This window comes from Aethalodelphis obliquidens, unplaced genomic scaffold (genome assembly GCF_003676395.1).
Source record: "Aethalodelphis obliquidens isolate GAN/ISIS:26980383/991018 unplaced genomic scaffold, ASM367639v1 scaffold16, whole genome shotgun sequence".
In the NCBI taxonomy this organism is placed as follows: domain Eukaryota; kingdom Metazoa; phylum Chordata; class Mammalia; order Artiodactyla; family Delphinidae; genus Aethalodelphis; species Aethalodelphis obliquidens.
The window spans coordinates 18,752,593-18,773,644 of record NW_020837960.1 but is presented as its reverse complement, the minus strand read 5'-3'; the positions used below and the strand labels follow the sequence as shown (position 1 = coordinate 18,773,644).

General features: G+C 51.0%; 1 protein-coding gene across 1 annotated transcript in view; it reads left to right on the top strand.

The window, feature by feature from the left end:
- ATP7B (ATPase copper transporting beta) overlaps window positions 1-21,052 on the top strand; it is a 57,085-nt gene that overhangs the window by 30,590 nt on the left and 5,443 nt on the right. The window contains exons 6-16 of the mRNA XM_027116398.1: window positions 934-1,010; window positions 2,523-2,697; window positions 3,758-3,991; window positions 4,708-4,799; window positions 11,151-11,278; window positions 11,380-11,534; window positions 12,111-12,245; window positions 15,236-15,430; window positions 17,403-17,585; window positions 18,964-19,132; window positions 20,307-20,450. Of these exons, the coding sequence (XP_026972199.1) occupies window positions 934-1,010; window positions 2,523-2,697; window positions 3,758-3,991; window positions 4,708-4,799; window positions 11,151-11,278; window positions 11,380-11,534; window positions 12,111-12,245; window positions 15,236-15,430; window positions 17,403-17,585; window positions 18,964-19,132; window positions 20,307-20,450 (1,687 nt within the window). The remainder of the gene's footprint in view (window positions 1-933; window positions 1,011-2,522; window positions 2,698-3,757; window positions 3,992-4,707; window positions 4,800-11,150; window positions 11,279-11,379; window positions 11,535-12,110; window positions 12,246-15,235; window positions 15,431-17,402; window positions 17,586-18,963; window positions 19,133-20,306; window positions 20,451-21,052) is intronic.

Sequence of the window (21,052 nt, the reverse complement as noted above, 5' to 3'; positions counted from 1 at the left end):
GACAGGACATTTCCTGACAACCTTTCCTGTATAATTTTATACAGGGAATCAGAGATTTAGCGACCAGATCAAATAAGATAGAGAGGGTGGAGGAGCAAAACGGTGAAAGAATTGCTTGAGATAATCCTTGAGAAAACAACAGGTACTGCCGGAGCCAAGGTCTGCTCGTTGGGAGAGGCCTGGGCTGAGCTGGGGGACCTGCAGCTGGATTCAGCGCTTCCGATGGTGCTGTAGCTTTGGACAGGAGTTTAATCCCTGACCTTCAGTTTCCTCCTACAGAGAGCGATACTCCTGACCGCTTGATACTGGGGAATCCGTAGCTCACAGATCCCGAGTTTATAACTCAGCATCAATCAGCTCAGGGTGTGCTAAGTCACCTCCCGGCATCTGCTGCCTTTGCCCACAGAAGGAGCAGCAGTCGCCTTGGAACCTCCAACGGGATCTGTACAGTGACGTGGGGACAGAAGTCGTGAGCGGAAAAACCAATACAGTCCTCTGAGGCGGTTTTAGATTAACTTTCTTCTTTTTTTTTAAAAAAAACTTTTTTCTTAATGTATTTATTTATTTATTTATGGCTGCGTTGGGTACTCGTTTCCGCGCATGGGCCTTCCCTAGTCGCGGCAAGCGGGGGCCACCCCTCATCACGGTGCGCGGGCCTCCCACCATCGCAGCCTCTGTTGTTGCGGAGCACAGGCTCCAGACGCGCAGGCCTAGTAATTGTGGCTCACAGGCCCAGCCGCTCTGTGGCATGTGGGATCCTCCCAGACCAGGGCTCGAACCCGCATCCCCCGCATTGGCAGGCAGACTCTGAACCACTGCGCCACCAGGGAAGCCCTAGATTAACATTCTTATTTCCAAAGATGTAAAATGGTTTCTACCGATGCCTGTTTTAACCAAATGCCTTCTTTCTTGTTTCCTCTTTCTAATAACAAGGAAATCGGCTTTCATGTCTCCCTGGCCCAGAGGAACCCCAGTGCTCATCACTTGGACCACAAGCTGGAAATAAAGCAGTAGGTAGAACACAGAAGATAAACTGTAGCTCTAAGGGCTGCCTCTCCCCTGGCCCGCCTCTACCTCATTCGGTGCTAATTGGTGTCCCTGCTACCTCCACCTTCCACGGCGCCTTCTGCTGAATTAGTTGCCTTTACCCTCGTAACGTTAATCCTCTAAAACAACGCTGTTCTATGGTACCTTCTGCTGTGACAGAAACGCTCTATATCTGCACTGCCCAGTATGAAATGCAGCCAGTGTGACTCAGGAAGTGAATTTTTAATTTCCCTTCATTTTAACTAATTTTAATTTAAATAGTTACCTATGGCTGGTCGCTAACAGATTGGACAGCACTTACGTTGGGAGTAAGGGAAGAGTGGGTTCTTTCTTTTATAGTATTTCAAGACTTTACTGGAGTGGGTCGAGATCTAGGATCCGAGGACAGGAATTACGGCCAAGTGGAAAGAAAATGGCTCGGGAAGCAGGAGACCTGAGCTCGTTCACTGTTGCAGATGTTCACTCATTCATTCAACAAACACAAGCCCGCTGTTGTATGCAGGGCACTGTGCCGGGTGCTAGGGGTGAATAGGGTGTCACCCCTACCTTAGAGGGGCCCTTAGTTGGGCTGGGAAGAGTGGGTGAGCAATGATGCAGGTGGGTTCTGGGGAGTCTGGGAAGCTAACAAGCAGGGGACACACGATCTGAGCCTCAAAGAATGAGTGGAAGTTTGTCGGTCTGAGAGGAGTGGGGTAGGAAGCGAGGTCTTTTCGGGGCTTGGAGGCAGGGGCCTGGGAGTGTGAGACTCCGATCTCGCAGGCCCGTGGTCTTCGGATCAGCGGTGAGGCTATGCTTCCTACAGCTTCCACGAGTGCTTGGAGGCAGGGGCCTGGGAGTGTAAGACTCCGACCTCGCAGGCCCGTGGTCTTCGGATCAGCGGTGAGGCTACGCCTCCTACAGCTTCCACGAGCCCTTGGTTGGAATTTTGTGGATGGTGAGGCTGATGTGAGACCATGGCTGTCACCTGTGACCCCGATTGCAAACTTCATCCGGGCAGCTGCACTGTTCACACTGACTCTGTTTTAAGTAATAGTTTAAAAGTTGAATGTATAAGTTTATACTAATGAAATGTTCCTTTTATCTATTTTTTTCTTGGGAGTCTATAAACGATTGCAGTTTGAAAAAAGAGCGGTAGCAGCCATAGACTGAGGATGGTCCACCTCTTTGGGGCTGAATTCTCAGCTTCTGGACCCCGGTTGCCTCACCTGTAGATTGCAGGTGCCACGTCAGCCACGGGCAGGCAGGGGCTGTGTCTAAACGTCTCTGGAGCATCCTTGCAGTGAAGTTTAGACCTTTGATGTTCCCCTCAGAGGGCCAATGCAGGGAGAGAGCCTTGCTTTCACTTTAGCCCTTGCTGGTCTGTCCCAGACATGTGGCAGAGGCCAGTCTCAAACCAAGCCCTCGGGAGGGGACGGGGCCAGAAGCCAGGTGACCGGCGGTACCTGCTATGTCGGTGTTGCTGTGTTTCTTTCCAGGTGGAAGAAGTCTTTCCTGTGCAGCCTGGTGTTTGGCATCCCTGTCATGGGTTTAATGATCTATATGTTGATACCCAGCCACGAGCCCCACGAGTCTATGCTGCTGGACCACAACATCATCCCGGGACTGTCCATCCTGAACCTCGTCTTCTTTATCTTGTGTACCTTTGTCCAGGTGCGTATTGGGGGGTGGGCACACCTGCCCAGCATGCCTGTGTGTGGCCAGCAGGTGCTCTGTCCTCTTAGGCCAGCACAGCCCTTCAGAGCACTCCAAGTGCAGCTTCGTTGCCGCTTTCCCACCACCCAGCCAGCTGCTGCTTTTTTGTCTTATGACCAGCTGGGGGGCGTCCTCTAACATGGGCAGTTCCACAGATGACCAGACTCCCCCTGGAACAGCAGCCCCCTGCGGCAAGGCTTGGAGATCCAGTGTGTCTTGTGTGCTTATTGTTCAGCTGAATTCGATGTTAGAAGCAGCAGCTGGACCACCCTGGAGCTCATGCTGCTCTCTTCCACGTCTTGGCTTGAATGACTGAAACGTGGTCCTGAGGAATCATAATTTAAAAGGGGCAGGCTTCGTGTTACTTCTGCCCTGGGGACTGCCTTAAGTAGCTAGCTGTATTTCTAGTGGGAAGTGTGCCTTCCATTTATTTTGGAATAGAAAATGAAACTCCTGACTTAATATTAGAATTAATTAATATTAATTAGGATTATCTGGGGGCAAGTGTTTATAGCCTCAATTTGGTTTTTCCAGATCTTCATCTGCATAGAAAAAAACACATATTTACGTGCATATGTATGTGTGTGTATATGTTCACATACTATAGACACAGGCTTTTTTTTTGGCCGAAATAGGATAATACTAGATACACTGATTTATAACTGGCTTTTTCACTTAACCACGTACTGTGTACATCTCTCACACCAGCGGTTAGGGGCCTAGCACGTTGTCTTCAGGGACCGCATAGCACTGTCCACAGTATGAACGCACCATGATTTCTTTCACCATCTTGAGCATTCTCCTACTAATGGACATCTAGGTTGTCCAGTGCTCTGGGTCTTAAAGGTCTCCCTGGATCAGCCACTCCTGTGGTCAGAAGTCCTCTGAATCAGGAAGTACATTTCGTACACATCACTTATGGAGGAAAAAGGTCATGTCAGCGTCGAGGGGGAGCCCAGGGTATTTACAGTCCCGAGGGCCCTTGTCACAAAGGTCACTCTCCCTCACCACCTTTCAGTTCCTCGGGGGCTGGTACTTCTACGTGCAGGCCTACAAATCTCTGAGACACAGGGCGGCCAGCATGGACGTGCTCATCGTGCTGGCCACGAGCATCGCCTACGTCTACTCCCTCGTCATCCTGGTGGTGGCCATCGCGGAGAAGGCGGAGAGGAGCCCGGTGACCTTCTTTGACACGCCCCCCATGCTCTTCGTGTTCATTGCCCTGGGGCGGTGGCTGGAACATGTGGCAAAGGTAACTGCAGCCTCAGGTTAAAGGAAGAACTGTTTCCTCAGTAACACAAACCTTAATTTATCTGAGCACCATGTTTAGAATTACTAATCATACACAATCTAGGGCAAGGCTTAAAGAAACATGAAGCCTACGTATAATTAGGTGTTCTGACCACGAATCTCCAAACTGGTCTCTGCTTCTGAAATCCCAGCTAATCTGGTTAATTATTAAAACCTGTGTTCAGATGCATCGTGCAGTGGAAAGAACCCTGGATTTCGGGTCAGAGCTCGTACCGAACCTCTTGGTACATAACTGAGTGTGTAGCTTCCTAGTCTAGAAATCCACACCATAGGGTCGTGCCATTTTTAGCACCCTGCCTTGTTCCCAGATTTCAATGTATCCTAATATAAGAGAGTGGGACTCAGGTCCTGAAAGAAATTAAATCGAACCTAAAAGAAAACAGTCATTGGACAGACTGGCATTGTTTCTTCAATCTGAAATGTAATTCATAGAACTCAGTTGCACTGTACACTCAGCACGGGGATGGCACGGCTGCGTGTTGACGGGCAGTGAGTGACACTCATCCCGGGAGAGCCCGCAGGCGTGCAGAGGGACCGCGTTATGGAGGCAGCCTTTTCTTGCGGGGTTTTCTCTAATACCAGCCTTGTGATTGATGGTCTGGGTTTGCACAGGCCAGCTTAGTATCGCTCTCATTCTACCTTCTGGTTATTTCTTAGAGCAAAACTTCAGAAGCCCTCGCCAAACTCATGTCTCTACAAGCCACGGAAGCCACCGTTGTGACCCTTGGGGAGGACAACTTAATCATCAGGTGGGTTGTCTTGGTCACACGTCCTTGATCGATTTAGATCAGCCCTGTGTGCTACACATCGCACACCTGTCGTGTGAAGGACGTGACACTAGACCTGGTGAGGGCCGGCAAAGACGGTACATGTTAGGAAGATGCCCCGTCTCAGTCCAGTTACGTAAACAAAGCCTTTATATACTAAAAGATGAGCAAGGGTTCAGGGGGGTGTATGTTTGCTAGATGATGAGTGAGAGGTACAGGCAGTATTTCTGGAACTTAGGAGAGGAAGGCTCGTGGTGGTCAAGCAGAGCTTCACAGAACATGGAGTATGAGCTGGGTCTCGCCCCCAGGATCTGGAGGATTTGCACAGGCTGAGAGATAGGGGTTCAACTTGCCAAAGAATAAAAATGGGAGAACTATTTTTCTTCTCTATCAGGTTGGCAGACGTTGAAAACAATAACGCTCACTGTCGTCATTGCTGGGGCTTACATGGCATTTACTGTTTGCCAGATGCTATACTAACCTGTTTGCATTTAATCTATCCAAGAAAAAGCTTTATGAGGAAGGGACTCTTACTACCCTTATTGTACAGATGCAGAGACTGAGGTTCAGAGAGGCTATGCAACTGGCCCAGGGTCACACAGGTATTAAGTAGTGGAATTAGGACAGAACCTACGCTGCTGGTTGCAGAGCCCGTGTTCTTTACACTCTTAAAGCGTATTTAATAACGTGGGCATTTTTACAAATTAAGGCGTCTGTGCTTCTCCGGTCAGACTCATTTTCCTCTTCTAGGCAATGGTTATCTCTAGGCCTCCCTCGCATTCCTGAAATCTCTCTGGACCCACCACTTTCCCCTTTAGCCTGTGATCTCACTTCTGACTTGAGAATAGAAACTGTGATGGGAAACCCATCAGTTTCCTGTCACTCAGCCTGCAAAGCTGCCTTTCCCCACCGCACCGGTGGAAGAAGAGGCATCCCCCCGCTGGGGCCTCTGCTTAGAGCCATCCTCTGTCGAATTCTTACTATCTCCAGTGTCCCCGTCTCTGCTGATTCTTACCATCCGGTACGACCTACTCCAAACTCTCCCACTACTGAAGCAACCATCGGTGCCCCTCCCACTGTGCACCCGCCGGTCCATCACACTCTTGCTGGTTTCCTAGCTGTGTCTCCGAGAGACAGGCCCCTGAGGCCGAGGCGGGTCCCTTCCTTCCCGAGGGCCACTGGGCGAACCTCTGTTGAGCCTGTGGGCCAGTGAGTGAGACGTGAGGATTGCAAGTTTCCGAGGCCCAGGCTGACCAAGCCCAGCAGCACCGGCTTTGCCTGCACACTGGTTTTTAAGTAATAATCAGAATTACGGTAGTGACGGCTGAGATGGGAGAGTTAGCCGTGTGCCACGTATGCTACCCAGCACTGCGCATAGATAATCGAATGTAACCCTGGTGGCTTCCTCGTGAGGGGGCGCCTATCCTCGGGCGCCCAGCTCGGGAGGGAAGTACCTTGTCCAGAGTCCGTGGCAGGTGAGCAGCAGAGGGGGGCTGGGCCCCTGGAGACACAGCCTCCTGCTACGCCTCTGCTGCCCTGTCTCCTGGCCGGGAGGAGCCCGTGTGACAGTGCGGCTGGCTTGTGACCGCTTTGGTGGCTCTCATGGTTGTGTACCTTGGCTGCCTTTTTCCTCATAAATTAATGACATGAGAGTGCCTGAGCTGTGCAGACGTTCGGATTGGGGACTGAGCCATGAACAGCTGCGTTTACTTTCTGCCTTTCATTTCGAAGGGCCTGTGACGGCAGGATGCCAACCCCCCGGGCAGCTCCACCGATCTGAGTACAAGGAGATGCGGGTCTTTGCCAGAAGGCTCAGGCCGGCCACGATGCGGGGAGGAGGGCGGGGCCACACCTGACATCTCCCAGTTGTTTCCCACATTGTGTGCCTGGCTTCTGCCATCACGTGTGGTGGTATCACTTTTTAAACTAGGAGCCAGAAGACCAGAGTTCCTTCTGGCTTTGCCTGAGACAGGCCACGTGCTTGGAGCTGGGTCCCCTCCTGTGTTTTGCAGTTCGTGTCCGTCAGAAAGGTGGGAGTGGTCACTCCTACCCCACCTTCCTGACGGGGTGCTCGGGGCCGTGGTCACATCTGCCCTGCCAGGGCCAGGGCCGCTCTCTCGCTTCCTGTAACGTGGCATGTGCTGTGCCAGGGGCCCCAGGCAGCCTCCTGCAGGGCCTGGGCTCTGCCGGCGTGGACAGATCTGCGGCGCCCCCTGCAGGCCACCGGGGCTTTGCGCCTCAGCTGGCTCCTTTCAGAGGGACTCAGCCCGTCCCTCCCTCTGTCCCTCTGCCAGAGGCACGTGTCCTTCCTCTCCGCCCGGCGTCTTGGGTGACAGGAGCATCTGCATAGATGATCAGTGGTAATTTCTTCCCTAGCTGCTACTTGCGTTTCCCTTTGTGCACTCTCTTCGCGCCCCTCATTCCTTAAATGTGGGTGATAGTCGGGGTTTCAGCGTTGGCCCTGTTGTCTTTGTGTCCCCTGACCTCGTGTCTTCATTCCCAAACCTACGTCAGATCTCAGTGGCCGTCCTCTGCAACCCCTTCCCTTCCCTCGTCCACACAGCTGGTCTCCGTCCTCTTGATTCCGGCTCCACAAGCTCTGGTGGCCCCGGCCGCTGCCCCTCCCACCGCTGCCGTGCTTGTTCAGGCCACCGGGCTCTCTCCCCGAAAGCCCCGCAACAGCCCCTGCCTGGCCTCCTGCTCCAGCCTTGTCTCTTTCCTGATGTTTTCCACATGCAAACCATCCAGCTCTTGGAGGCACGGATCTGATACTCTGTAGCTGCCAGTCCTTCGGAGGTTTAGGATAAAGTTCGCATCCCTAGACGCGCACGTGAGACTTGGCATCTGCGCCTGTGCCTCCTGGGCTCAGCCTCTGGTCCTGACGTCCCTCCGTCTCCTCCCGGCCACCCCGCTGGCGGGTCCCAGGAGGAGGCGCCCCTGCACTCGCCCCCCCCCCCGCCCTCCAAGCAATGCCTTTCTTCCTTCCCCTTTGCCTGACCCCTTGTCCCCTGGTCAGACTGCCTTGTCCTCTGGGGCCTGGAGCCCTTGGTGCCTCCAGTCGTCCTGGGACTACGTAGCAGGCGCTCAGATCCTCACTAGTTGAATGCACGAAATGACCGTCAGATGTTAAAGAAATGCATCGTACATGTGCGTGTGCTTGACACTGAGGCCTGCACAGCGGGTCCCCAATCTCCCACGTTGAAGTGTTCTGTTTCTTATAACTAGGAAAACGGAATTATACATGTTATATAGCCCAGTGGCCCTTCTCTTGTAAGTTTTTTCTTCGTCTTTTTGCTTTGTGTTAGATGAGGCAGGAGAGTAGAGAAGAGGGGACAGGTGAGGTGAGCAGGCTGCCGGCAGAAACCCTCAGAGCTGAAGAAATGCTCGGAAAAAACTGTATTCCCACAGCTTGGCGTTTGGGGGACATGAGCTTCTGAAGCAGAAATGCGACTGGGAATTCACCAGAAGGAGCCACCTGCCCCCCTAGAGGGCTGTTCCCCATAAACTCAGCTGTTCAGAGTAAGAAAGATATGGTTAACTCAGATTCAAAGGGGAAATTCAAAGTTAGAGGAAGCGGAGATGAGCCTCACTAACGATTTCTTAGAAAGACACCCAGTGGACATTTGAGGCAAGAATCACGATTTTTAAGCAAACATTTTAAAGCTTAGGAGTCAGGTTATGGGAGAGGAGGCTCTGCCCACAGCCCCGTCGTCACCTCCTTTCTACGGGAGCAGCTGCTCCTTCGTTGACACAGGCTTCTCTTGCCGCGGAGACCTCTGTGGACGGTAAACTCCAGGCTGTGCAGATGGGCCTCGGAGGGGAGCTTTGGAGCCTGGGCGTCTCCATCTCTGGGAGACTTTAAAAAGAAGCAGAGGATATTCTCGGTTGTAGAGATCCTCCCCTTCTTTTCATTTACTGTTCCCCCAGCCACCAAACAGATTTACACATCTGTTCCCAGCACTCAAGACTCAGGCTGCTGCCTGCTTCCCCTTTAAAGGTCTCTCCTTTTCCGTGCTCCCTTTCTTTTATTGTGGCCATTACTGAACTTAAATAAACCAGCTTGACTTTAGTTACTAGGTCATAGACCTGAGAGTTTTGTCCTGTGTGTAACCCCAGCCCAGCACAGTGCCTGGTACATAGAGGCCGGTCAACAGTGAACACGTCCGTCAGGTGATGGTCAAAGTCACCAGCACTGACTGTGCAGCGGGCCCTGCCCTCGGTGCCCACAGGCAGCATCTCAGGTCAACCTGGGAACAAATAGGGGTGACTGTCACCTACCTCACGTGGTTTGGGGAGGATTCATGTCAATATCGAGCACAGCACCTGCACTCAATACATGTCTGGTTTTCCTTCTCAAGTAAGGTGGCTTATCTGTACCCTCTCTCTGTGATAGTTTAAATGTAGTCTTTGTAGAATGAAAGGAAGGCATAAAATAACCTCAGAGCCCCGCTTGCTCTACGCCCCTGCTTGTCTGACTTTCTCCCCATTGGTTCATGAGCCAACGTTACATATACAGTTAAGTAAATTTGGTCCCTGTGACGCTTTCAGAGAGATGCTGCCAAAGCCGTCCTCGCTCCCTGGATGACTCTATTCCTGTCGTCCCCTCCTGTCCCCCCATCTGTCTCTCTCGCTCTCTGTGGGACCGTTCTCCCCAGCAGACAGTTCACACATACTCACAATTCACAATTTCCTGTCTTAATGCACACGCTCTTCTACTGCTGGTTTTCTCTTCTCTTTCACACAGAACTTCTTTTGAACGTTGTCTTCGGCTGCTTTCTTGTTTCCTCACCTCCCAGCCTCTCCTCAGCCCGTTCCAGCCAACCTTGTCCCTCCACCGGTCTCTGAGATCCCTTTTGCCAAAGACATCACGTCATTTCCATGAACCAAATCAACCACTGCTCTTATTTAATCCTCATTGCAGCCTCTCACCAGCATCTACCCCCTTTTCTGTCCCTTTAAAATACTCCTTTTTTTTTTTTTTTTTTATTAAGAGATAACTTACCTTCACTGAAGTACACGAATCCCAAGTGTACGGCGTGATGAGTTTTACACGTATCTGCGTCTAGGTAACGACCTCGCCGTATGCGATGCGGTGCGATGGGTGCTCCCTCCTGAAGGCCCCGCTCTCTCCTTTTCCACCCCCATCCCTCGCTGGCCCTTCCGCCTGATCAGCCTCCCGACATGCACATGTCCCAGGGCCCAGGTCTCTCTTCCAGGCACACTCCTGAGGAAGCTCGTACCACTTCAGGCTTTAGATCCTACCTATATTGTGACAGCTTCCCCATTTGACCTCTAGTCTCAGCCCGAATCCAGTCTTCAGCTCCCTGCTCTCCCGACTTGACATGTCTACGTGGAAGTCAAGTAGGCATCTTGGACCCGACACGTGAGAACAGAGATCTTCATCTCCTCTCCACTCCTTCTCTTCCCTCTCCCTCCCGTGGCCGCTTCTACATAGGCGTCTCCATCTCATTAAACAACTTCTCATCCACCCAGTTGCTCAAACTGAAACCAAGAGCTCATGCTTGCTCCTCTTATGCGCTCAGCGCACACACACATCTTGCTGACACATCATGCCCCCCAGAGTTCCCGGGCATCTCTTCCCTCCGTCTCCAGCCCAGACCACTGCTGCCACAGCCGAACTCTTCTGTCAGCTTCTGCTGTTGCCCCTACAGCCCATTCTCATGCAGCAGCCAGAGAGCTGACTTGAAAATGCGAACCAGCTTATGTCACTTTCCCACTGAAAACCTTCACGCCCAAAGCCTGCACTTTGCCCTGCAAGACCCGACATGGTCCGGGTTCTGCCTGCTTCACTCGTGTCCCTCCAGCCATGCTTGCTGGCTTCCTATTTATCAGAGGCCCCTTCTGTCCCGCCTCAGGGCCTTTGCATTAGCTGTTTCCTCTCCCTTGAGTTTTCCTTCCCCGTATATGGGGCCCTCTTGTCGTCCGGCTCAAATGTCATCTTCGCGTGAGGCCTTCCCACTTCTTTCCTCCTCCGCCACCACCGAGGGAAGCCCTCCAGTCACATCGTTGTCAGCACAGCACCTATTTAAGACCCGGGACCATCTTGCTTGTTGTCTGTTAGCTCCACAGAATTGCCCTCGTGAGCGTTGGGACTCGGCTGTCCTGCTCACAGCCGGCTTCCCAGGAACTAGGACAGCGCCTGGTACTTAGCAGCTGCACAGTTTGGACTCAGTCTGTAAACGGCGGATAAAGTGGTTACTGCCGCTCAGTGTAAAGCAGGCGGTTTGTCTAGAACCCGACCTGGGTGACAGGCCAGGAGGGTGAGCTCCCGTGCGCGGTCCCCGAGTGTAACCCGAGTGGCGTCTGTTGCAGAGAGGAGCAGGTGCCCATGGAGCTGGTGCAGCGTGACGACATCATCAAGGTCGTCCCCGGGGGCAAGTTCCCAGTGGACGGGAGAGTCCTGGAAGGCAGCACCATGGCCGACGAGTCCCTCATCACAGGTGAGGACTCCGTCCCTCTGGGTGGGCGTCAGCACCCTGGCCAGGCCCCAGGGATGCCGACGGGGCTCAGCGCATGGCGTTGGTCTCCTCTCCACCTCTAGGAGAGGCCATGCCCGTCACGAAGAAGCCCGGCAGCACGGTGATCGCCGGGTCCATGAACGCCCATGGCTCCGTGCTCATCACTGCCACCCACGTGGGCAACGACACCACCTTGGCTCAGATTGTGAAGCTGGTAGAAGAGGCTCAGATGTCCAAGGTAATGAAGGGATTTTATTTTTTATTTTATTTATTATTTATTTTAAAAATTCATTTATTTTTTATGTTGGGTCTTCGTTGCTGCGCGCAAGCTTTCTCTAGTTGTGGCGAGCGGGGGCTACTCTTTGTTGCGGTGCGTGGGCTCCTCATTGCAGTGGCTTCTCCTGTTGTGGAGCGCGGGCTCTAGGCGCACGGACTTCAGTAGCTGTGGCTCGCGGGCTCTAGAGCGCAGAGCTCAGTCGCTGTGGCGCACGGGCTTAGTTGCTCCGCGGCATGTGGGATCTTCCCGGACCAGGGCTCGAACTCGTGTCCCCTGCATTGGCAGGCGGATGCTTAACCACTGCGCCACGAGAGAAGTCCCGTGAAGGAATTTTAAAGGCACTATAACTTCAGCTGCCTCTCTCCAGAAATTATTCCAAGAGTCCCGTAGAATCAGGCAGATTTTACTGAGTAGAGAGATTGACTAATAAATGTAGTTAATGAGGGAGCCAGGAATCCCAGTCCCTGTCCATGCTCGTGGCGGTGTATGTCTTTGGAGATTGTAATTTCCCACGGTCTCCGTGTTTTGTTTCCATAGGCGCCCATTCAGCAACTGGCTGACCGGTTTAGTGGGTACTTTGTCCCATTTATCATCATCATTTCAACTCTGACGTTGGTGGTATGGATTGCAATCGGCTTTATCGATTTCGGTGTTGTTCAGAAATACTTCCCTGTAAGTTGAACGCTGTGGGCAGCGTGCTTGTTGGGTTTTAAATAATCGATTGCCATTAATCCTATTTTTTCATGTCTTAAATTCATTGGGCTTTAATTACCCATTACATCTCATTTGCTTGCTTCACTTATTGGCAGCAAAGCCTCAGCCAGGGTAGGACAATCCTGGCTATGCAACTACGCAACTCCTGCGGGTTTTCACTAAAGATGCCTTTTGCTTTCTGGTTAGATCATTTCAAACACCACTGGCTCTCAGGCGTAATGTTTAAAGCATTTACATTTTGCACTATTGGCCGTTTTTGAGGTTATGAGGCACACATCACAGAAGATAGGTCACGTCAGTCACAATAGCATGATAATATTATTTGACCAGTTTTAAGAAAAATAGATTTTTTGCTGGCTACCTCCATATAGACCATCTAACCTTGCAGCTTCCCAAGTAATACTAATAGCTTTTTAATAATTATTTATTAAACATTATAGATGAAGCAATGGAATATATAGCTTTGAGTTTAAAAAGTGGACGAAGCATACTATCTTAGGAAATACAGTTTTATCAAAATTCAAAAAAAAATACAAAACTTTTCTGCTTCGGCAGTAAGAACTCACATACATCAGTGATTGGCAACGGGGAGTGGTTTTGATTTGGTGACGTCTGGAGATGTTTTTGGCTGTCGTGGCTGAGGAGGGGTGCTGCTTGGCCTCTAGTGTGTATGATAGGAGCCAGGGATGCTGTTAAACATCCTACAACACACAGGACAGGTCCCCACAACAAAGAATTATCTGGCCCCAAACGTCAATAGTGCTGAGTTGGAGAAACCTGGAGAGACATAAAAAGCTAATGGCCCACTTGGAGTAGTATTTGATAACTGCCCAGTGAGTAGAACAATGTTTTACCTTATTTTTTAAAATATCTCATACTTAGCACAGTCTAATATGTATTTTACCTTAGAGCCATAAAATAAGAAACTGGAAATACAGAATAGATCATTTTTTCCTTTTTAAAACAATTTTTATCTGTAGTTAAAGGCATATCATATATTCTTGGTGTACTTGTCATTCACTTAGATATGATTTTCCTCCCTCAAATTTCCTATCTTAAAATGTCCAAGTGAAACACTTTCTGACATCTAGGGAGATTTCAGTGTTTTAAGAGTAGCCTATGACTGTATTCCTAGAATTTGCCAGTGGCTTTTATGGCACCTGACCGCCAACAATTTTGGCTTTTGTGGGAGAGCAGCTCATTGGCATGTGGCTGTGGGAAACTCAGTCCTAAACAAGTTGGAATATCTGGCTTCCTGCTGTTCCCTACCTTTCCATCTTACTTTCACTTCTTTTGTTTTTATCTGCAATATCAGGGAGGATGCTGACAAATGAGGTACTGCATGTTCCTTTAAGACATTGTTGTCACTCTGCTCTGTACAAGTCATCTGTAGGGACAGGGTTCGTGTCAACCTCTAGAAGTCCACCCCACTCCTCTCAGAATGCCAGGTGTGATTTTGACAAGAGTCTCTGGAGGTTAAAAACAAAACACAACACAACACAACACTTCATCCTTACCTCTACAAAATCACATTATGTGTTAAACAGCATGTCCTTCTACCGAAATCAAACTGTTTCTGTGAAAATTGAATGACCCTTAATCATGTAGCTTATTTTAGAATCTGCCTTTCAAAGTCAAAGAATAGAGGGTAGATGGATCTAAAGAGATTGTGGTCTATAGCCTTGATTTAGAAAACATGCATTTTACTGTAATTAAGTGAATACAGCATCTCTCAGTTGTTCTCCAGAGATACTAGCCATTTTGAAAGATAAACCAAGGTAACTCAAGATGTTAGGATGCAAATAATCATACCAATATGTGTCACCAGGTAACTGGGAAGGAGATCTGTATTTTTTTGGATTTGGATTTTTATAAAGGAAACAGTGGTGGAAAATAGAAGAAAATAAAGATTGCTCCAAATCCCATCCCTATATGCACTTCTCTGCACTTTGGTGAACATCTTTCCAGTATTGTTGAAAGGCTATCTAGAGATATAGGCAGATAATTTTGCACTAATTGAATCACAACACATGCCATTTTATGCTTGTTTTTTTAAGTTCAGCAATGCTACTGATATCTTTCCATGTCAATATGTATACATCATCATTTTAACATGTGCATAATATTCCATTATGCACGCCATACCTGCAGTTTAATTAACCAATCCCCCATTGGTTGTTTCCAGTTTTTTCCCTTTATGAAAAAGCACTGTGAGAAATATCCTTGTATCTTTTCCCACATAATTATTACCTTAGAGTTGATTCCTTGAAGAGCTATAGTTTTTTAAAGCTTTCATAATAATAAAAATAATAATGATAATGTAATAGCTATACTTTCTCAGACTCCTCTCTCCTACGTCAGGTGTTGTACTGTGTATATTTATGTTTGTATGTATTCGTATGTATGTTACCTCATTTCATCCTTACAAAAACCTGTGAGCTGGGTATTATTACCTCCATGTTGTACGTGAGGAAGCTAAGACACGGAGTGTCAGAGCCAGGATGTAGACCTACGTGGTCCGATTCTAGAGCCTGTGCTCTTCCCCTATCGGGGATTTTTATGTGCCTCTCTCCTCTCATAATGCCTTTCCCTGAGGAAAGCCTGTAGGATCAGGTTGGAGCAGTAAAGTGAACCACGCGATACCTGCAAAGCAGAGCGGGCCGCACCGTGTCTCCTGGAGCCCAGCTCATCACGCCAGTTCAGGTCCCCCACCTGCACTGGAATGTTCTTTTTTTTTTTTTTTTTTAATTTTTATTGGAGTAGAGTTGATTTACATGGTTGTGTCATTTTCTGCTGTACAGCAAAGTGAATCAGTTACATGTATCTACTCTTCTCTAGATACTACTCCCATATAGGCCCCGACAGAGTGGAATGTTCTCATATGATCAGAATTACGTGTGGTGCCTCCTCTAACTCCCACCCTGCCTCTGTCTCTTTCCTCTCGTCAGACGTCCAGCAAGCATATCTCCCAGGCAGAGGTGGTCCTCCGGTTTGCGTTCCAGACGTCCATCACGGTGCTGTGCATCGCCTGCCCCTGCTCTCTGGGCCTGGCCACGCCCACGGCCGTCATGGTGGGCACGGGGGTGGCCGCCCAGAACGGCATACTCATCAAGGGAGGCAAGCCTCTGGAGCTGGCCCACAAGGTTGGCCCCCGCTTCCTTCGAGGTCTTGGCTGGGGTGATTCTGTAGCTGTATATGCTGCATGATTTTTTTTTTCTTTTTTGACTTAGTCCTAGTGAAAATAGTACCTGTTTAAATTTCATATTCAGAGAAAAACCTGAAAGAGGACTGAGGGTAGCACTACTAATTAAGTAAAACAGGAAGCCAGGACTAACGGGGAATGACAACAGGACCGGCAGCAGCTCACGGTCAGAGACCTAAGTGCTGTATAAATATTGATTTAATCTCATCGACAGCCCTGAGGCGGGTGCTGGTTGTTTCCACTTTACAGGTGAGGGAAGCGCAGCAGGAGTGGGCTGGGCGACTTGCCAAAGGCCTGCAGCTAAAATGTGCAGCTCGGGGCTCACAGCCAGGGGGTCGGGCTCTGGGGAAAGGAGCTGCGCTGTCGCCGCGTGATCGGGGAGGGTCCTGGGACCTCGGGTGGAGTAGCAGGTAGCAGTGTCTATGGAGAATCTCCCTTCAGCCCAGCAGTCCCCAGCCTTCCATCCTCCCTTTATTTCTTCGGTGTCTGTTGAGCGTTTACTCTGCGGGGGTCCTGTGCTGGGCCCTGGCTCTCAAGGACCTTCCTGTCCGGCAGGAAAGACAGACACGGAGCAAGCAAGCAGCAGGCGCCGTGGAGAGTGTGAGATGCCGTGAGGACAGTTCCTCAGGGGCCTAACCGTAGACCCGTGTGTGTTGGATGGGGTGGGCACTGGTGCAGGTGCTCAGGGGAGGTCTGAGACCTGTCAGCTGACAACAGAGGTTGGGAGGGGTGTCCCGGCCGTGGGACCAGCACGTGGAAAGGACCCGGGGGGGGGCCGTGCTGCCTGGTCCCAGACTCCGTAGGACTGGAGACCGTGAACATGTCCCCGCCATTGTGTCCCCGGCATCTTGCCCCGCTCCTGGCACGTTGGAGTCACTCCACAGTTATTTTCTCAATAACTAAATGAGGGCCAGAAAGAGAGAGAAACTGACAGGAGGTGAGGGTCCTGAAGGAGGAAGGAGGGGAGAGAGGGGCCCTGAAGGGCTTCGGAGGGTTATTCAGTCCCGGTCCAGAGCTTAACCAAGAGCAGCAGGGACACACGGGGGCAGGGGCGGGGGTGAAGCGCCTGCAGGAAGACCGTCCTGGCGGCGGAGCGGGGGCTGGCCTAGAAGCTGGCCAGGACTGTCAGAGGAAGGCCGGTTAACCGTGGTGAGGAGGCCCCACTCAGTCAGAAACAAGAAGCGGAGCTGTCGTTTGCTAAATGAGGGAGAACCGAGCCTGAGGCACGCAGTCTGAGTGCAACAAGGGCTGACCTTGTACCAGGTCCAGGGGTGCGTGGAGCGAGGGAACTGCTGGGCTCCGGCCACGCAAGCTCAGGCGCCGAGTGTGGCTGCTTCCGACTGGCTGAGCCCAGACCCGTGGGGACCAGTGCCAAGCTGCCGCTGACCGAGGGGGACAGGTCCCCAGACTCGCTCTGTGGTTGCTTGTTATTACGGCCAAGGAACACTCCCTTCCTTTTGTGAACTTGGAATTCGAGAACACTATTCTCTGTAGGCTTTTGCACTGATGCAGGCCGGAGGAAACAGTGGTTGACCCGGCAGATAGCGGTGGACCGGGAGGTGGGCAGACCCCTCAGGGTCACGCTCCTGACCCGGCCCGAGGAGGAGGCCGCACGGCGTTACTGCACGGTGATGCCTCCCTGTTACATCAGAGTGAGAGCTTCTGGCTCACCCTGGTCCAGGTTAAGCCGGAGTGTGGATTTTTTTTTTAACTGGGCAGAGAGGGAAACAATGTTTTGGCAGAGGGAGTGGTTGAGCCTTGGGATGGACGCAGAGGATTCTGTAGCGTGTCATGAAGGAGTGTATTGTGACCTGCTTGGGGTGGGTTGAGTGAAGTTCTGCCTCGAGATTGTGAGGACTCTGAGAGTCCCTTCCATCTGTGTTTTGGTCACTGAGATGTGGTTTTTTGGGCAGATAAAGACTGTGATGTTTGACAAAACTGGCACCATCACCCACGGGGTCCCCAAAGTCATGCGGGTCCTTCTGCTCGTGGACATGGCCACGCTGCCCCTCCGGAAGGTGCTCGCTGTGGTGGGGACTGCGGAGGCCAGCAGTGAGCACCCCCTGGGCGTGGCAGTCACCAGATACTGTAAAGAGGTAGGTGGACTGGGCGTTGCTGGGCCCTCGCTTCCCCGGCTCCCCCGCTCTCCTCAGCTGGGCTGGAAGACTCCGGGCTCCTTCCTCCTCACACGCCTTTCCTCCTCGCTGCCCCTGGCCCCCACGTCAGCTGCCTCCACAGAGGCCTTGGCTCGTGTGGTCTGGAAACTGCTGAGCAGGCCCCCTGGAGCAGGTGGGGATGCAGCGCACAGCGGCAGGTCCCTCGTCACGTTTCCAGATCTTCACAAAGCAGTTCAGTGTTAATGAGCTAATGGCCATTCATTAGGCATTTCCTGAGCATCCCGAGCTCAGGGGAGTAAGAATTCATAAGATGCGAGCTCTGCCTGCTGGGAGTTGATGGTCGGGTGGGGAAGACAGGCGTGTTCAGTCCCGCACGAGCGCTTCGTGCAAAGGGATACAAAAACGAAGGGGGTCTCGGAGCCAGGTCGGGAGAAATCCATCCACTGGGGACTCCTGAGACGGAGAGGAAGCAGCAGAAGTGACCAGAGGACTGTGGGCTGTTGGCACAGTTAGTGGGGAGCCTTCCCCTCTGACCTCTGCAGGTGAGAGGGCCTAGTTAGCTTTCTCTGTTTTCAGTCTGCGCGTGGAGGCAGCAGGACGTACCAGAATACTGCCCTGAAAACACGTAAACTGTCTGAACAGGACAATTATCAGTAAATGTAGAAGGTGACATGGATGCCTTGGGGAAGAGTTGACAAGTCTTCCCGGACAGGGAATCTTTCAGAAATCTCATTTCGCATCGTGTCCTTTGTGTAGGGTGCGGCTATTTCCCCTCTCATCCTTCTGATGTTTCAGAAAGAATTCTGCTCACCCCCAGGCATCCTTCCTTTGGGTTCTGTTACCCAAATAAACCCAGCCCTTCCCTTTCTCCTGCCACGTCGGCCCTCCCCACCAGGGTCTGGCCATGGGCGATTATCCCTTGATGGCCTTAAAATAGTTTGTTACCACTTACCTGTTCCATCGTTTTTATGAAATTATTTGCAACAGAAAAAGAAAATCTTTCCTCCCTTTGGCACCTTCATCCCCGCCACCCCCTCCCCGACCCCAGCCCTTAATTTGGGGTGTTGGATGTGAATTGCCTTTCTCCTTTCTGGACTGCAACCTGTCCACTCTCCCCAGGCATCCAAACTCTAGGAGAGGGTTGAGGCTGTTTTAAATGACTGTGTCCTATGAGAGAGAAAGAGTAGCTGACTTGAGCGTCGATCTCTCCGCCTTTCCCGGAAGTTCTCCTCCTGTCCCTCCCTTCCCTCTAAATTCCTGGTGTCTGCTGCTCTTCCCCCGCCTCACCCCCACCTCTGTCCTGACTCCCTCTCGACTCACCTGTTTTCTGCTTCCTCTCCCCCACTTTCCTTCCCAGGAACTTGGCACAGAGACCTTGGGATACTGCACGGACTTCCAGGCGGTGCCTGGCTGTGGGATCGGCTGTAAAGTCAGCAACGTGGAGGGCATCCTGGCCCAGGGCGAGCGCCCACGTGGCCAACCGACCGCCCACCTGAACGGGGTCAGCAGCATCCCCATGGAAACAGGTATCCCTGGCCTCGGTTTCCGCTGCCTGGCCCGCCGGGGGCTGGGCCCAGCCATGGAGAGCGCCATGCCAGGCTTGCCCCGTGGTTCCCGACTGCGGAGAAGGTGGCTCAGGGCTGGTGTGCTGCACGCCATCTCCCAGGGAAGCCTGCAGCTTCTCTCGTGTTCTTCGATGTGGCTGAATCTTGACGCTAATGGCAGACAAAAGCAGTGTGTGACTTAGAGTCATGGAGTATTGCTTCCCTGCTCCCTAGTCTCGAGTCTCCTCTTTCTTAGCCCAGGTTAGTCTTGGGATAAGACTCGTAAGCTATAGGGTAGGCAGATGGGAGTCTTCCTTTTGTTCCTCCTAAACAGGAAACCTCCATGTGGTCAACTCTGATGGGACGTGACGTATTTACAGAGCTGGCAGCCATCAGGGAAAGTGAATGGAAATGGTCTGCCCAAGTCAAGAAGGGGCACTGGAGGGACAGCTGCTTTTTGAATAACGGCCTTTCTTATTCAAAGGGTGCTAGCCATCAGCATAAGAGAGTGGAAACGCCCCCAAACCAAAAAACCCATGTCTAGTGTTTGCTCTTAAGTATGTTAGTAGTTAAATCTTGATTTAGATTTTGTTAGAAGCTATTACCACCTTATGGCAAGTTAAAGCCCTGGGATGACCTTTCCTTTGCCTTCCAGGGACTGGTCTATCAGTGACACCTAAGGTAGAGGTGACAGGTGCAGGACTCAGCTGGCCTCTTAGGAGGTATAGCTTCAAAACCTTTCATACACGGTGGCCGGTTGTTAGCTGATTCACCTTGCATCATCTGTACCAAGCAGTGATGGGTCTAGTCCACACTGGCTTTCGGCGCTGACCAAATAATTAACCGCTTCTAATCCTAATTCTAATCCAATCTAACGGCAGCAGCAGATACCCCTAAAGGCCAGTAGGTACACTACGCGGTGTTTAATATGTTTGTAACATCTTTACATGTTTTAATTCATACCGCGGTTCTGCATGTTAGTTATTCTTTTTCCCCTGGTTCTTTAAGGATGTTTTTTCAAGAGGTGTTTATTAGGTTGTGGTTTTTCCAGAACCGTCAAGTGGACGTTTTGCTGTTGAAACCATCCCATGGTTTTTAGTGCTTTCTCACAGTGAACTTGGCCTCTTTGGGAATAACCACACACTCCTTTGAGCAGATGCGGTCCCGCAGACCTTCTCTGTGCTGATCGGCAGCCGAGAGTGGATGAGGCGCAACGGCTTGACCGTCACCAGCGACATCAGCGACGCGATGACCGATCACGAGACGAAAGGCCAGACGGCCATCCTGGTGGCCATCGACGGTACTGCTCTGCTCCCCTGTCCTCTGCTCTCAAGTGAAGCTGGAGACGTCAGGCAGAAATAGAGTCCTTTTTTTTTTTTTTTAAAGTAAATCTTCCTCACTGTTAATTTTAGTTCTATTTTCGAAAAGGCTGTCTTGCCATTTTTTTCACTTCATTGTCAATCCTGAGGCCCCCTCTGGCCACCTCCATCTTTGCCGCCAGAGTGAAGATGGCTTCAGCCTCTTTGCTCTTGGGATTCTAAACTGTCTTCCCCACCATCGTTTGCATCTGCCCAGGTTGGCAGTTGAAAGTCATCCTTTCTCATTCATCACTGCAGGCGAAACAGCAGTTGACTTCCTGAGAGGTTTAACTCTAGGATGCTTTACACACTGGAATCCCCTGCAGCCTTCACAGAGCTTCTCAAGATTGTGTGTATCTTAGTACTCAGGTTATATCCTGGGCTTTACATCTCAGGTAGATTAGAATCACTTTGTTACTGTTAGTTTCTGCTAATAGAAGTAAAAACTACATGCAAATAAGAAATAATTTAATTGCTGTATTTTGAATGCTCCTCTTTTCCCATATTCATTCTCTCTCTCTCTCTCTCTCTCTCTCTCCCTCCC